Below are 17,630 nucleotides of genomic sequence, written 5' to 3'. Positions count from 1 at the left end.
TGGTCCACGGTTACAGTTTTGCCGGAAGAGAAGTCTTCATAAATATTCGAACACAGCCGTCACACAAAAACAGCTTTAGTGTTAGTGTTGTGGTTTCCACAAACACACGTCAGTTAAAAGTCTACTCACAACGCTTCTGCAACATTTCTTGGAAAGGGAATATAAAAGGGGCATGTATGAGGGAAACCCTCAAAGTAAGCCCAAAGTAAGCCCAAAGTAAGCCCAAAGTAAGCTTTGACAGATGTCTAAAATAATTAGGCAGCATTAATTTTATAAGCGGTTCCCATAAACTTGCTTTTCTTCTCCGTTTCAGGGTCAGGAGTTGTGTGAGGACGTTGCCTTTACAGCACGAGTGTCAGAAGTCAACTGCATCCCTCATCCCATCAGGAGAGGAGCACCTCCAAACCTGGGGGGCCGGAGGAGGGAAAGAGCTAAGCTACACAGGGCTCCGGCCCCCCAGGACTGCTGTTTGACACCACTGCTTTACAGGGTCAGTTTGGTTTTTTAATTACAGGAGGTGCTCCTCTCTTGATGGGATGAGGGATGCAGTTGACTTCTGATGCTCTTCTGAGACTCATGCAGTGAGTCTTTTGGCCAAAAAAAAAAGTGAAGTCCGCAGCAGCTTAGTAACCGCAGCCATTAAAAAGTCATTTTCGCCTCCCATGTTATTGGCACACATCCGGGGGAAGATCTGGCGTCCTGGGATGACTTGGATGTGATCGTCACGCATGAATTTTGAAGCTAACAAAGGACGGCCTGTGTGTCTCGGACCACTGTGGTCATTCCTGTGTGCCCGCCAGCCACATCGAAGGCCATTAACAGGAAACAGCTACGGTACACAGTGCGAACCCCGCCGAAGCCAAGCGAATGACACCCGGCGATGGGCCAAAATGACTGTGTAGATACCTGCAAGGGCTTTACGGAGAAGCAGACAAAGGCCCTGCAGATGGCTGTAGCGCTCGCACAGATGTGTGAGCGGATCTATCAGAAGTGCTGGAATTTCTGGTGTGTCTGTGGTTTCTCTCTGTGGACTCGTCTGAGGATGGAGACGATCAGCTTAATCCGCCCTCCGCCTTTAAGCCCTCCCCTCTCGGTGGAAGCGTAACGTGAGTCTCACTCTGCCCCAGAGTCTTCAGTATAGCTGGACACACTTTCCCAAGTCAGGCAGCCATCCTGCTGCTCCCAGGGAGCAGACAGACAGACTCGGTGCTCTTTTGAGAAGGACATGACCATGTTCTTTGCTCCACCAGCCATTACATGCCACATGGGGGGGGAGGGGGGGGTATGGGAAGTGGCTGAGAATGGTGGGGGGATGGAGGGACCCACTTCAAAATTTAACACGGGACCCCCCCCCCATTTTATCGAGTGCCCCCTTTGATTACAGACAATCATACAGACTTTGCAACAATTTACCAAGAACTGTCAAGTTTCACCGAACCCTGCCCTCTGCCTCTGGTGGCTGGACTCACAAGGTGGTGGTGGTGGGGGGTGGTGGGGGGTGGTGGTGGTGGTGGTGGGGGGTGGTGGGGGGTGGTGGTGGTGGGTGGTGGTGGTGGTGGTGGGGGGTGGTGGGGGGTGGTGGTGGTGGGGGGGTGGGGGGTGGTGGTGGGTGGTGGTGGTGGTGGTGGGGGTTGGTGGTGGTTTCACACTCCTATGCCAGGGCTACGCTGACCCCTCCTGGCGTGTAAGGAAGCGACAGCGACAAGGGTCCACTGAGCTCGTGAATTCATCCGGAAGCCATGCCGCTTCTATGATGCTGTGGGACAGACTGAGGTGTTTCTGCCTGAGCCTGTCACACCTGTCAGTAATGCGGGTCTCTCGGGTGTATGGTTCCCCTTAAACTGACCCCCTCTCAGCTTCCTACCGTCCTACCAGCAAGAAAAGGACAACTGGTTATAAAGTGTTATTCAGCTCAGCTGACGGCATTGCTTTCCTATTACCTAAAGAGATAAGTCCTCCTAACAGTCAGTGCACCTCCTCACGGTTGGGAGGGGGGGGGCAGATTCTCTCCCTCTCTCTCTCCTTCTTTCCCTCTCTCTCTCCTTCTTTCCCTCTACCTCGCTCCCTCTTTCTCTGGCAGCAAACTTTGTTGGCAGGAAGGACTAGAACAAAAACAGCAACACCAGACATAGGGCAGAAAAAAAGCAAAATCATCCACTGAGCGGAGAGAGTTCGCTCTCTCGTAATTACGTCGCGTCCAGCATCCATTCGCCCTCTTTTTTTCAGTCCCTGAAGTCCTGGGTAAGTGGTAATTAGCTGGTGGGGGATAAAACCAGCTGCACGGGGGAGGGCCGCCGCATTTTGGAGCGAGATGGCTAGCAGGAAGGTTGTTCTTCTGCTTCACGGATTCCTCTTCCTGGCTTTGTATCGACCTTCACTCCAAGGAGGTAGGAGAGCATGCCGCAGACCGCGCACTCCCACCTGGCCTCCCGCTCGGCCGCGCCACACCGCTCCGCGCTCCTCTTCCTCCCTCGCCGCTCCGCCGTCCCGCTTGCCTCCCATCCGCGCGACACTTTCAGCCCAGTTTCGGACTCTTTTCTGGCTCTCAGTTACTCACATATTTTTCTGTTCCCTGTGCACCCCCCCCTCCCCAAATCAGTTTCTGTTGTGCAATTTTAAAGGAGGTTCTGCAGTTTTATTGCGTTCTGCCTAAGTGATCCCATCACATGCCTTTTACTCTTTAAGAAATACACTTTACGTGCATGCACTCGGGAATACAAGCAGGCAGGATTTATTCATAAAAAGGCACATATATCATGCTGTAGGTTCCCTGTACGTACCATCTCTGAACACGCTACCATGTATATCCCATAAGCTGGATGCAATCGTCTAGAACATGGACCTTTGCTGCTTTTGGCATGACGTAGGTGCTTATTAATAAAAAGAATCTGTAAGACAGTTTCACTCTCAATTCTGCCAGTTCTTAAACTCCACTCCTATTTCTCGTGGCTGCTTTCGTCTTTTTTCCCTTTCAGATTCCAGATATCCTCCTCACGGCCCCTTTCGTGGCTTTATAATCGAAACCACACTTCTGATGCGTTCTTAATGCAGTCCTGGACAATGCTGACCAGGTCCCACCCCCTGTTTAGCCGATCACAGCTCGCGGGGGCTCTGGATCTTTCCTAGCCTCTAGGGCACCGCATCAGTAGCACGTTGGGTACCTGCAGCCCTCTGACATGCTCCTTTGGATCTGTGTCTGGCTAGACGTGCTTATGGGTGTCGTGCGCACCATCGCAGAGAAGCGCCGTACGCATGGTGCATGCCGTTCCTCTCCTCGTGCCTTTCGCTAAGCGAGCCGAAGCCTGGGCTGGCATTTGCCATTTGTCTGCTGAACATTTGTTTTTCAGTATTTCCCGAGAGGCGTAAGTCATGCTGTCACATCACACTAGCTGCACTGATTTTTGGTACCTTTTTGATTGCTACTGATTAATTAAGAGGTCAAATCGACCTCCACACCTACGGGTGGTTGGTCATTAATTTTTAAAACGAGTATGGAGAGGGAATAAAGAGCCTTCCTCCGCAGGGACATGTACGTGGTTTCGGAAATGCAAACCACGGGAGCTCCTAGCTGTCTCATACTGGGTATCCATGGCCACGGCTGCCCCATAGTGCGGCTCCCCCTAATACTGTTCCAGGTGGGTGTTGGACATCTGCGGGGGGGTTTAAAAGCAGCCCAGCAAAGGCCAGTTTCAGTTTCTTCTTTATCAGTTTCATGCAATAGCCGACTCCCGCCCCCTCCCTGATGTAATTTGGACTTGCGTTGCGCCGTTGTTTAGAACGAACTGGAAAGCATGTGCCGTATGGGTTTGGCTGGGACTATGCAGACAGGCCAGTGGATTTCATGGTGATTTATTTATTTGCTCAAATGATTTCTTCTGAATGCCTGCCCTCATTGTTGTATCTGCTTCCCAGCTGTCGGTGTCCTTGCATTCCTTCTAATTGTGCCAAGCAGACTTATGGTAGCTTTATGGGCTGGGGTGGCCCCACTCTACACGGCTCTATGACTTGCAGATATTTTCCCTTTTATAGCTGGACACTCACCTGACCCTCTCCTCCTGCTGCCTGTTCTGCAGAACCTGCCTCTTTCCTCCCAAACACATTTCTGTCCTGCCAGTCCATTTTACTGTGGACAGTTCTTGCTTTTTGGTCAATTCTGCTGCACCTGTTTTGTCAGCAGTGTTAGCCTCGTGCGTGTTCAGAGTGTCCCCTCAGGGCAGTCACAGAGTGTCCTCTAAGGGGAGTCACAGAGTGTCCTCTAAGGGGAGTCACAGAGTGTCCCTTAAGGGCAGTTACAGAGTGTCCCCTTAGAGCAGTCACAGAGTGTCCCTTAAGGGCAGTCACAGAGTGTCCCCTCAGAGCAGTCACAGTGTCCCCTCAGGGCAGTCACAGAGTGTCCCCTCAGAGCTGTCACAGAGTGTCCCCTCAGAGCAGTCACAGAGTGTCCTCTAAGAGGAGTCACAGAGTGTCCTCTAAGAGGAGTCACAGAGTGTCCTCTAAGGGCAGTCATAGAGTGTCCCCTCAGGGCAGTCACAGAGTGTCCCCTTTGAGCAGTCACAGAGTGTCCCCTCAGAGCAGTCACAGAGTGTCCCCTTAGAGCAGTCACAGAGTGTCCCCTCAGAGCAGTCACAGAGTGTCCCCTTAGAGCAGTCACAGAGTGTCCCCTCAGAGCAGTCACAGAGTGTCCCTTAAGGGCAGTCACAGTGCGGCTCTGGCTTTCGTTGCAGTCCAGCATGCTGGCAAACCTGAGCGTCTGGTCCTTGCTCCCTGTGCCGTTCCCTCTCCAGTAACTCACGGCAGGTGCTCCCACCCTGTAAAGCTCACTCTTCTGTTAGTCAGTGTAACCTTTCCAGATGATATTAGACCCTTTTCTGTTTCCAAACCTACATTATTGTGCATTTTTCATGTTTAGGTTCCCCGCAGCCATGACCTCAGTGACTCATCCATGAAATCAAAATTCATATCCGATTTTTATACACCAAGAAGCAGCCCCTGGCCGAGCAAATAGAGGTCTCCGGAGATACTGCATGTTCATTGTCCAGCTCCATTTAATCTTTTAATTTGTGTTTTAGTTGTATTTATGTCATAATTTATTATCTAACAGAGTTGGACAGTTACCGAAGCATTTCATTCAGACAGCACCTTTAGGATTTGAACCTGAACCAAACCCAGCCGTTTGTCTAATGGTTACTGGACCGTGTGCATAATCCGGCTTTCCCTGCAATTACGTCCGTTATTTTACAATGAAAACCTGATCCTTAGTGCTCAGTTTCAGCTCCTTTAAGGTCACGCTCACATAAAATTCTGGACGTTGCACCTTTATGGCTTATTTTATTAGTGAGGTATCGTAGAGAAGAGGCTCTGTGTTTTTCCTGGGTTCATAGTAGAATATAATACCTCAGTCTAGTTGTACAATGTGAGGATGGTACTGTTCTACTTATGCTGGCCTCAGAGTCATTAAGACGCTTATTTTCTGACAACAGGCACCTGTTAAGTGAACTTGACAAGTAAAAGACAGTAACATAAATGGAGATGTGGCTTCCAGAGTGGGTGGGCGTGCTGGGAGCTGGCACCCCCTACAGGCATAGCTTGGCTGCCCACGCTACTGGTGTCTGAGCAATTTCAGCCGTTAATCCTGCTCACCGCTGACTTGCATATGGCCAGAGTTGAAGGTAGCTGCAGTAGATAAAGTGGCACACCTCCACTGTCAAGTCAGGATTTCGATAAATTTTCCCCTGCCTTTTATGGGATTGTGGTCCATTTCTTGACCAGTCCATTGTCAACGCTGTTAGCTGAACACGTGCCATTCATGACGACCTATTTCTGAAGCCCTGGTACTGCTGTTGGTTTTGTCGATTTCTCGAGCACCGTTAAGGCAGCGACCTGCCACCAACTCGCCGCACCTTTTCATGGCATGTCTGGTTGCTGGAATGAGTAGAACTTCATGATCCCCCTCAGCCCCCCACTGGGTTTCCAGGCCAACCTGAACACCATTTACTCAGCAGCAATCTCTCACATATGCACTTATAAAACACATAGATTTAGCACCTGTTTCCGTGACATCGGGACAAGCATGTCTCTCTTTAAATCTGTCGAAAGACCATAAAAACCAGCACCCCGATTCCACAGATCCCGAGCTGACACTCGTCCCGGCCTGTGCCGCCGGCCTGACGCTCACTCATAGCTGCAGCGAAGGGTCCTTAAAGGATGGGCTATATGGTGTCGTGTTGAAGCCTCCTGGAGCGTGCCAGGGAGTGAGTCTCATTCATATGTGCAACAACTGTTTGAATGGTTTGAGCGTCCTACAGATGTGTCTGATTTTTAGGGTTGCATATGGTTTAGGGTTTCAAAGGATTTCGTTAGATTACTGGCATTCAGAATGAACACTTTCACCGTACATTTTAGAGAAATGGATTTGGAAACCTACAACAGGCACTCATTCCAAGTTAATCAATGGCTGCTCGCAAGTACATACCTCATTAATTCTTTAAGTGAGACAACCATAATGATCTAACGCTTAAATAATAAGGAAATTTATAGGTGTGATGAAGGGTCGGTAATAGAATGCTCGGCTGTTTTCGTTTTGGCCGCCGACCGAGGGGTGGGTACTCGGCTTTTTATGCGTGCCTTCGGTAAAATATTAGGCCCTAATCTAGTCTGCCAAATATGAAGCACAGTGGAACATTTAAAGCAGGCAGCCTATTTGGGGCCAAGCGGGCAACCAAGGAGTGAGCAGCCTAAACGGGCCTGGTATACCGTCTAAGCAGCAGGGGTGGAATCTGACCCCGATGGGACAGTGTGCTGACTCCAGTCCCCTGCCCTGGTGTGTCGGGTCACCCTGATTAGCAGAGCCACTTAGGCTGTGCCCTGCATCTTTGGAATGATCGGAGAATGCAAATCAGGTGGGGAATGTTTTGGAATGTTTGATCTGCGCAAATGTCCACATGTTCAGAACAGAAACACAGTTATGTCTCAAGCATCAGGTTCGTATTTGCACTTTCTCCCAATGGCAGATACATCTGATCGGCTACACAAGAACCAACCTCCAACATCCTGGAGGGTTCAGGGTCAGAAGGTTCTGTGGGTGTGGTGCTGTGCGGCCATTGGGTTAAGGCGGTGGGTCACAGACAAAGTGCGGCTTAGCTTTACATATTAGACACCCGCCCGTGAGTCAGGACATGGAAGATGGGCCATGTGATGCACAGCTGATGGCAGCTTCCCAGCATCACCTTCCATGCATTAGTTATTTTTGATCTTTGTGCTAATAGAATTTCCTGACGCTCACGGGAAACTGAACTGAACTGAGGCCATACGATTCCAGTGAACAGGGAGGCCGCAGCCTTACTTCCCGGTTCAGAGTTTGTTTTGCTGAGCCGAGAGACCACCCTGTAGCGTTGTTTATGTTTCAAAGTGGGCTCTGTTAATTTTCACTGTTCCAGTCTGCCTCATTTCTCCTGTGTATGCAACTGCTAAAAACCACTTGCTTTAGTATGCCATATAATTTCCTATTACTGTCCTTTGCCTGCTTAGATATGAGTTTGATGTATCTTTGCTATGCTTGAACTCTCTGAGCACCTGCCGGGGCCATGGGAGGGGCGGGAGGTCAGGTGGGGGTTCGTGTCCTGTGGTTTACATCTGCAGTCCTGCTCTGTTTAAGTCTCATGACCTAGTGAATCACATCAAGACATTTTTCAGTCTTATGAAGTAGGACGGTCTAAATAACCTAAACTCAAAATGGGGGGGGCAAGTTTAATTCAGCCCAACAAAAATAAGGCCGGAAATGGAGATTATTACACAATGGCGCTTTCTTTCGGTCCTTCCAGACATCAGCTTTCAGCCCCGCATGCTTGGAGAGGACTGTCTCCTTGACGACAGAATAATCCTGCTTTGTTTGTCTGATTCTCTCCAAAATCAGAGAAATGCGTTCGTCCATCTCCTCAGTCACAGTGACTGTTGTGAAATAGATATCAGGACCCCCATGACAACACATTCTCATTGCGAAAGCATGCGGTTCCCCTGCATCACCCCGACAGCGTCCCGCAGACATTGTCCAGAAAGATCCAGAGCTTGAGTAAGATTCACCTTCTGAAGCCGTATTAAAATTAATCCCCCCCCCCATTTACAGTTTCTGAGAAAAGCCCCCAGGTCGGGCAGTCAGCTTGCACACTGGCGATATGGGTCTGCTCTGCAGACAACCCTTGCTTCCTTCGCTAAGCTGTCACTGTGATTGTATGCAGTGGCTGAATTCCTGAAGGAGTAAATGTGCTATGATTTAATGTGTCGCGCATGAGGGCCCGCGGAGTGACCCAAGCAGGCAGCTTTTCTCTCCTGCGTTCCTTTCATCTCAGACGTCTCACTTTGTTTAAACCCAACCGCTGAGTCCAGAAACCCGAGCCGTTCGGCCTCGGCCAAGCGGGTCACCAGCCACACTCTGGCACTGGCGCAGTGTGGCGTGACGCCCCCTTTCCCGCAGACAGCGCGCGCCGCCCTCCACGCCTCCTGTTTTTATGCTGCCGTGTGCCGCGTTCGCACTTCCCCAGCTGCAGCTGTGCCAGGCTACCTCTCGTGTCTGCGTCTTGGTGTAAAAGGCCCCATCAGGGTACATGTCACTGGGCTGACTCTCACCTTAGGAAAGTCTCCCCAGCTGTGAGGTGTCTGCATATTCCGTGAAGCTTTATAACCATCAAAAACTTCATTCACATAGTTTTACCAGTGTAACATTAACCAACAGGTTTAGGTTACCTTCAACAGCCAGTTAATCTCTCCTCCAGATGCTGGTTGTAGGTGACCTTAAACAGCTGGTTAACTTTCCCCTCAGATGCTAGCTTGAGGTTACTTTAAATGGCTGGTCAACCTCTCCTGTAGATGCTAGCTTGAGGTTACCTTAAACGGCTGGTTAACTTTCCCCCCAGATGCTAGCTTGAGGTTACCTTAAACGGCTGGTTAACTTTCCCCCCAGATGTTAGCTTGAGGTTACCTTAAACGGCTGGTTAACTTTCCCCCCAGATGCTAGCTTGAGATTACCTTAAACGGCTGGTTAACTTTCCCCCCAGATGCTAGCTTGAGGTTACTTTAAACGGCTGGTTAACCTCTCCTCCAGATGCTAGCTTGAGGTTACCTTAAACGGCTGGTTAACTTTCCCCCCAGATGCTAGCTTGAGGTTACCTTAAACGGCTGGTTAACTTTCCCCCCAGATGCTAGCTTGAGGTTACTTTAAACGGCTGGTTAACCTCTCCTCCAGATGCTAGCTTGAGGTTACCTTAAACGGCTGGTTAACTTTCCCCCCAGATGCTAGCTTGAGATTACCTTAAACGGCTGGTTAACTTTCCCCCCAGATGCTAGCTTGAGGTTACTTTAAACGGCTGGTTAACTTTCCCCCCAGATGCTAGCTTGAGGTTACCTTAAACGGCTGGTTAACTTTCCCCCCAGATGCTAGCTTGAGGTTACTTTAAACGGCTTGTTAACTTTCCCCCCAGATGCTAGCTTGAGGTTACCTTAAACGGCTGGTTAACTTTCCCCCCAGATGCTAGCTTGAGGTTACCTTAAACGGCTGGTTAACTTTCCCCCCAGATGCTAGCTTGAGGTTACCTTAAACGGCTGGTTAACTTTCCCCCCAGATGCTAGCTTGAGGTTACCTTAAACGGCTGGTTAACTTTCCCCCCAGATGCTAGCTTGAGGTTACCTTAAACGGCTGGTTAACTTTCCCCCCAGATGCTAGCTTGCGGTTACCTTTAACGGCTGGTTAACTTTCCCCCCAGATGCTAGCTTGAGGTTACCTTAAACGGCTGGTTAACCTCTCCTCCAGATGCTGGCTTGAGGTTACCTTAAACGGCTGGTTAACCTCTCCTCCAGATGCTGGCTTTGGGCTGCCGTAAGCAGCCACTCCAAATTACCAGATTGCATAGCTTCTTTACTCAACGCTTTGAGCGCAGGGAACGATCTCGGAAATTACCCTTTGGTGAGATTCGCTTGGCATGTGGCATTTAATAACGTTCAGTCGCCCCTGCCTGTGCAATTACCATATATTGGGAACAGATTTGACTTTATAACCTGCCAACATGTAAAAGATCCATGACGGCGAGGCCGGCAGGTTGGACTGGGGGCTTGTCCAGTCCGTGTACTGTGCCCTCTCTGTAATTCAGGAGGCAATACCGCTAAATGGGTGATGCTGATGAGTTTGTGATGTTTTTGAGCTCATGGCGAGGGACAGCAACCATGTCCGAGTGCCCGGACCTATTCCGACTGATTCACGCCGTTGGGCTTTCAAGTGGGCAACAACGCGAGCGTGTGTGCCCTTCACTTCAAAACATGTTTGAATGAAATATGACGCCCCCCCCCCTCCATTTAAACGGGTTCATGAATAATAAATCTGCTTAATAAAGTAACTTATTAGCTAGCGGCCAGTAAACGTATCAGTGTTTGTCCACTTTAATGCCAAGGCGTGTAAACAGATCGCTGCGGCATCCATCTCCACATGTGTTTATCAAACTATAAATAAGATGCATGTGCTTGTTTATTCTCACAACAATGGAGGATTGTTATGGGGTAACGGGACAGATGCCCGTTTTGAGGAAGCAGACTGCAAGGCTTCAGTATTAGGAACGAGTCATTCTGAGCAGAGGCACGCAAAGGCCAGCTTCAGGTACACTTCACTCAGGGGCTTAATTTACCCTGTGTGACTTACTAACACAGCAAAGTAGCTTCTATTTAAATTTTATTTTAATCTAGTTTAGTAACTTAGTCATAATAAATGTTGCTGCACCCTCATCTACAAATTCATCTTCTGAATAAAAATAATACAGAAATCTTGACAGGCTAGCAGGCTCTTACAGTATTTAATACTGCTCAGGATCTCGCTAACTATGCTCTGTGGAGTACATCAGGCCCCTGAAAGGCCCATGTGGGTGCGTGTATGCTGGGGGGGGGGGGGGCAAGCAAAGGGTGGGATTGAACCTGCTTTCTGTGCCGTGATCGACTCAGAGACATGAAATCCACCTTTAGATTCCAAGCTCAGCTGAGATGGACTTGGTTGGAGTGCCGCCGCACAACTGTCCTGAAGAGGGCCGCAGAGGCGGCAGGGGTAGAGGGAGCGATCCCCAGCAGTAGGGAGGGTACAATTACTGACAAAGAGCTTCAGTCTGTGTTCGAGACCCGGGGATGACTTCCTGTCTGGCTGTCCGAACAAGCAAACAGCGCTTCCTGTTACTTTCAAAGGCTCCTCTTCAGGCAAGTGAATTCTGTTTACCATGGTAACCGGGTGTGCGCAGTGTAATGACCGCATGTTTGCAGTGTGGTGGTCACTTTCACTGGAGGCCTGTTGAGAGTCTGGTCTTCATGCTCATTCTGTATTAACTGCACCAGAGAAATTAACTTGGATAAACAGGAATACAGCTCATTGTCAGGCAAACACACATTAATATAAGTAGTTCAGTGTTTTTTGGAATTCACAAATATGATGTAGAAATCGTCTTCTACATGATTGTTAAAATAACGTATCTTTTTCTTTTTTTCTGTTAGAGCTGTGTTGCAGTCCTGTGTGCTGTGCTGTGCTTTTCAGCCTAAACTTATGTGTGCTTTTGATCTGAAAGCCGGGAGTTCATATCGTTGGCCTGTGCGGCATGAAACCAAATAGCGCCTCAGTCACAGTCCAAGGCCCACCACTGTTCCAATTAAAACTGGTTCAGGAACATCCTCCTTTAAGGGTTCAGTGGTGAAGTCATTTGCTACCCAGGGATGCGTCCAGAAAAGTTCTGTAATCTCACCCACTGTCTGAAGCAGTGAAGTCCTGCTGCTCTTAAAAAGGCTCGTTTACATTTTATCAAGTATTTTACACAACAATCCCGAGGACGCTTCTCTTCTGCTGACTGGCTACAGTGTGGGGGATAAAAATAGATTAACCGCAGAGGGAAAACAGAAAAGATAGACTAAATATTTGACTCTTTTCTAATCAGATTGGTGTCTATTCATACAGCCCTTTTATGTCCATGTGTCTGTTTGATCTCTGTCATCTCCAAAACAGTGCTCCCCCCACTGGCCAGCACGCAGGTCGACGCTGTTCAAACCATGCTCCCATTTCCAAGTGAAAAGCTACTTCTGTCCACTCCAGGCCCGACCACCTCGCATCCTTACCAGAACTTCTGCCGACCGCCTCCAGCTGTTCTTAATCTCAGACGTGCTCCCTGGATGTGGCGTTTCTGTTTAACCTTGTTGTACATAACAAACAAAACATGACTGTAGATGCCCTAGATCCCGTGTACCAGCCCACCCAGATGAGGCCCACATCTTCTCTAACCTGGCAGTCTATGACCCAACACATCTATGGCTCCTGATGAAAAGGTCACTTTCCATATGCAGCAGCAGACGGACCATGGCTCTGGTACAGTTCCACCGGGGCTGGGGCCCAGCCTTGTGTGTCCTAATGTGCACCAAGCCTGCCACCCCAGCTAGAAATGCTGTGAACCATAGATTAGGATTCTACTCCTATGGCACCCTGACACTGACGTGTCTCCGGTGTCCAGTCCTGTGCTCCCAGCACTCGGCACAATGTGCTCCCAGCATAGCCAGTATGGTTTTTATTCATATTCATCTGCATGTTTTTGACATGTGGCTCAGATGAATCAGTCTTCACATGGACAGGGAGAACCTATTACAAATAATCTCAGTCACCATTTTCTGTTATATAAACCAGGTCTCAGCTTGATATTGTCCTGTAATTGATGCCTTAACTCAAACAGAGTAGTTGGACAACAGAGCTTGTTTTCGTCCCCTGGCTGCTATCATGTGGTCTTGTTGACCATTCTGAGACTGGCCTTACATGGAAGTAAGTGTTTTGGGGATTAGTGTGGAATACTTCCAGCCCAGTTATTTTCCTGAAAAATGGGGTATTAGCTAATCATGGTCTTTAAGATAAGAGTGTGAGAGTTTGTTTTTTCTCCAACTGACCCATATTTTCAGCTGCTTAACAAAAACAGAAATTATATTATTATGTTGTTGACCTTTACTGAAGCAGAACAACATACCATTCAGGGTGTTCCCCTGCCTGCGATCAGCTGCTGCCCCCTGGCCCCCATCACTCTAAAATTAATGGTCTTTTAAAAGATTGATGGATGAGTGGGTAAATGGATGGATGTTAGGATGGATGGATGGATGGCAGGCAGGTAATTGGGAGAGCGTCCAGCATCATAACTACCACTCCACCTGTTCCAGGAGTGTACGTCCCCCCCGGAGGTGGAGTCGGTCCGGGTGGTGTCGCTGGTGGTGGAGCTGGTGTCGGGCCATTCCCAGGTAATCTCACCCTCACAGTTACCCCTCCACCCTCTCACACATCTAAAGACATCTCCATGGAAGGAGTAGCTGACTGGCTACATTTCCACCCATGGCTACCTGAAGCTGTGCAGAACACACAGAGCACGCCCTGCAGTTCTTCTCTGTAATATTTAACCTTCTGTAATATTTTCCTTCCGTAAAACAGCATTAAAAAAGCCATATTTAAGGGGCACTCTTCTACCCAGACACTTCACACACAGTGAGATGGAGGAAATCAGACACTACACACACAGTAAGATGGAGGAAACCAAACACTACACACACAGTGAGATGGAGGAAACCAGACACTACACACACACACAGTGAGATGGAGGAAACCAGACACTACACACACACAGTAAGATGGAGGAAACCAGACACTACACACACACACAGTGAGATGGAGGAAACCAGACACTACACACACACAGTGAGATGGAGGAAACCAGACACTACACACACACAGTGAGATGGAGGAAACCAGACACTACACACACAAAGTGAGATGGAGGAAACCAGACACTACACACACAGTGAGATGGAGGAAACCAGACACTACACACACAAAGTGAGATGGAGGAAACCAGACACTACACACACAGTGAGATGGAGGAAACCAGACACTACACACACACAGTAAGATGGAGGAAACCAGACACTACACACACAGTGAGATGGAGGAAACCAGACACTACACACACACACAGTGAGATGGAGGAAACCAGACACTACACACACAAAGTGAGATGGAGGAAACCAGACACTACACACACACAGTAAGATGGAGGAAACCAGACACTACACACACAGTGAGATGGAGGAAACCAGACACTACACACACACAGTAAGATGGAGGAAACCAGACACTACACACACACAGTGAGATGGAGGAAACCAGACACTACACACACACACAGTGAGATGGAGGAAACCAGACACTACACACACAGTGAGATGGAGGAAACCAGACACTACACACACACACAGTGAGATGGAGGAAACCAGACACTACACACACAGTGAGATGGAGGAAACCGGACACTACACACACAGTAAGGTGGAGGAAACCAGACACTACACACACAGTGAGATGGAGGAAACCAGACACTACACACACACAGTAAGATGGAGGAAACCAGACACTACACACACAGTGAGATGGAGGAAACCAGACACTACACACACACAGTGAGATGGAGGAAACCAGACACTACACACACACAGTGAGATGGAGGAAACCAGACACTACACACACACAGTAAGATGGAGGAAACCAGACACTACACACACAGTGAGATGGAGGAAACCAGACACTACACACACAGTGAGATGGAGGAAACCAGACACTACACACACAGTGAGATGGAGGAAACCAGACACTACACACACAGTGAGATGGAGGAAACCAGACACTACACACACAGTGAGATGGAGGAAACCAGACACTACACACACACAGTGAGATGGAGGAAACCAGACACTACACACACAGTGAGATGGAGGAAACCAGACACTACACACACAGTGAGATGGAGGAAACCAGACACTACACACACACAGTAAGATGGAGGAAACCAGACACTACACACACACAGTGAGATGGAGGAAACCAGACACTACACACACACAGTGAGATGGAGGAAACCAGACACTACACACACACAGTGAGATGGAGGAAACCAGACACTACACACACACAGTAAGATGGAGGAAACCAGACACTACACACACAGTGAGATGGAGGAAACCAGACACTACACACACAGTGAGATGGAGGAAACCAGACACTACACACACAGTGAGATGGAGGAAACCAGACACTACACACACACAGTGAGATGGAGGAAACCAGACACTACACACACAGTGAGATGGAGGAAACCAGACACTACACACACAGTGAGATGGAGGAAACCAGACACTACACACACACAGTAAGATGGAGGAAACCAGACACTACACACACACAGTGAGATGGAGGAAACCAGACACTACACACACACAGTGAGATGGAGGAAACCAGACACTACACACACACAGTGAGATGGAGGAAACCAGACTCCGGAGCAAGGAGAATCTCAGGAAGGGTTCACTGAAACATGTTGTCGTCTGTTCATGGCCGCTGTCCCCATCTTCTCCCCCACTTTCTGTTTCACCAGGTGCTGGAGTGATTCCCGGATACAAACAGGCAAAGGCTGGGGGTGAGTTTGTATCTGTAATGTTTTTCACAAGCTCTAGTGAAGTGTAGTGAACTTCTCCTGACTCGAGCGGGCTCCACCCGGAGCTGGCTCTTCAGGGTTTCCCACAGCCTTGGCCTCGTATATCACCAGTAGCAGAAGTGTTCAGGGTTACATGAAGTTCACCAGGTTCTGCTGTACCTGTGTTATAAATGTGTTTATCAGTGTTGGTGATATTGCCTACTCCAGTCTAATACAAGGCTCTCCAGGTCTTGTTTGGCTAGCCGCTGGGCTGCCTTCGATGCTGTAAGCAAAGAGCAGTCAGGTGAAACCTCACAGTAACAACAAGATATCAGTGTAGTGTGAAATACTCCAACTCGTCATCCTTCCCAGAGGGACTGGCTGTTTGGCCCCTCAGTGCCTAACAGGCGGTGATGTTACTTCACAAACATGCGATTTATGGAGAAAATGTAGGCGCTGACTTGAAGGGGCAAATGACACAAGGAAGTGAGCGAAATTGGCGTGTCCCTCTGCAGGTGGCATCGGTGGCCGAGGCCTGGGTGGTTTTGGAGGTGCTGGGATCGGGCCAGGTAAGAGCAAGGTCTCAGAAAGGTGACCTACACACCTTCTCAACGCAGGAGTCAAGAAGCTCAAACATAAGCAGCTATATACAGTCGAACCTCGTTACTACGTACAAGATGGGATATCAAAAACATGAACGTTATAAGCATAGAACGTTGTAACCACTTAGTGCAAGATGGATGAAAGAACTAACTTAATATCCATGTAAATGATAAAACTTTAATAGAACAGACCCTTAAGTTGACTACAAAACAAACGAACACATTATTACTTGTTAAATAATTCAACAAAGCTCATTTGGATCCTTGAAATTTTCCTTAAATTACTCACGATTACTTAGTGCTGGCCGGCGATAAACGCCAACGAAAATACACAACGGCTGGTCAAAATGGATTTTTAAAATAAACATTCACATCCAAATTGGCATTTGGCCTGAAAATATTAATGAAATATTGGTCAAATTAAATCAATGCAATAGCCAAGCAACGCAACAGACAAATGTGCATTGTCGGGCGAAGATTAGGTAGATACAGGTAGATGTAGCGACACAAGTTGTGGTGGGCGGGGAGAGCGCTGTATGTTGTAATGGTGGTTAGTTTTCATATTTTCTCTAGAAATTTGAATGTTGTATCGAAGTTTACGCTGTAAGGGTGTACGCTGTAAACAATGGCTGCTATTGGAATAATACATAGGCTAAAAACGGGAATTAGAAACCTGTACGTTGAAAAGGTGAAAATTTTGTATCCGGGGTATGTAGTAACGAGGTTCGACTGTATATATATATATATATATATATATATATATATATAGCAAAAACTAAGTAAGATAATATAATCCATTCATTTACTCACCGGTCCCATTTCCAAGCACTTGCCCTGGATAGGGCTGGCGGGTACGATAATTTGTCTAAATTTATCTTTGTATCGTTTGAAAAGCATCCACTGTCGGTATTTTTTGACACTGGCTCTCTTACAGGTGCCGGTGCAAAGCCTCCTAAACCAGGTGAGCATTCCTGAGGAGGTCCTCCTCCTCACGCATTGCCGACCAGCTGTTGCAAGGCAATATGTAACGATTTGCAGCGATTCCTGCCCAGGGTACTTAAAAAAACAACAAAATTGCAATGGGAAAAGCCTGAAATGCTTCCCTGATCTCTTTAAAAGGAGATGGGGGAGAAACAGCATTTATAAAACAGCATTTATAAAAGTACAAATGGCGAACATGGTTGTTGATAATGTATGAATGATGTGTATGACAGCGACTGGGCAGGAGTGTCGATGATCTGGGGATTCAGCTGCAGGAGGCGGGGGCCCGAAAACGGGTCGACACAAACAGCTGCATCAGAATGCAGGATTTGAGAGAGAGATGACAGATGACATGGTAATGATCTCGGGAGGGAAATTAGGAGGTTACAGCGGATCAGATGAAGATTACGACAGTCGGAGTTTAAGCCGAGTTGGGCTGATCGATTTTTCAAGCGGCCTCTTTTTGGGGCAGGTTTTGTGCCGACACCCCAAAGTAACCGAGGGAGGAAGTTTACTCTGTGCACAAGCTGCTTGCCAATGGGGGTCT

The 17,630-nt window shown here is 48.3% G+C and overlaps 1 protein-coding gene and 2 long non-coding RNA genes across 52 annotated transcripts in view; 2 read left to right on the top strand and 1 right to left on the bottom strand.

The window, feature by feature from the left end:
* Window positions 1-2,042: 2,042 nt before the first annotated feature.
* Window positions 2,043-17,630, top strand: part of LOC125727062 (elastin-like) — a 51,644-nt gene continuing 36,056 nt past the window's right edge. For 14 of the 50 annotated variants that reach the window (XM_049003659.1, XM_049003678.1, XM_049003679.1 and 11 more), the window contains exons 1-5: window positions 2,047-2,387; window positions 13,204-13,281; window positions 15,462-15,503; window positions 16,016-16,069; window positions 17,037-17,063. In XM_049003659.1, coding sequence (XP_048859616.1) covers window positions 2,312-2,387; window positions 13,204-13,281; window positions 15,462-15,503; window positions 16,016-16,069; window positions 17,037-17,063 — 277 coding nt within the window. In that variant the 5' untranslated portion in view covers window positions 2,047-2,311. Of the gene's footprint in view, window positions 2,388-13,203; window positions 13,282-15,461; window positions 15,504-16,015; window positions 16,070-17,036; window positions 17,064-17,630 lie in introns of all 50 variants that reach the window. The other 36 variants (XM_049003660.1, XM_049003681.1, XM_049003680.1 and 33 more) reach the window with 13 other exon arrangements.
* Window positions 2,482-10,877, top strand: LOC125727068 (uncharacterized). Its single transcript, XR_007388528.1, has 3 exons — window positions 2,482-9,063; window positions 9,158-9,204; window positions 9,252-10,877. It is a non-coding gene; the product is annotated as an uncharacterized LOC125727068 (long non-coding RNA).
* On the bottom strand, window positions 8,870-9,176 carry LOC125727069 (uncharacterized). Its single transcript, XR_007388529.1, has 3 exons — window positions 9,134-9,176; window positions 8,975-9,086; window positions 8,870-8,927 (listed from the first exon to the last, which is right to left on the bottom strand). It is a non-coding gene; the product is annotated as an uncharacterized LOC125727069 (long non-coding RNA).

The sequence above is a fragment of the Brienomyrus brachyistius genome, unplaced genomic scaffold (assembly GCF_023856365.1).
Source record: "Brienomyrus brachyistius isolate T26 unplaced genomic scaffold, BBRACH_0.4 scaffold85, whole genome shotgun sequence".
In the NCBI taxonomy this organism is placed as follows: domain Eukaryota; kingdom Metazoa; phylum Chordata; class Actinopteri; order Osteoglossiformes; family Mormyridae; genus Brienomyrus; species Brienomyrus brachyistius.
This window is presented reverse-complemented; position numbering and strand designations above follow the sequence as displayed.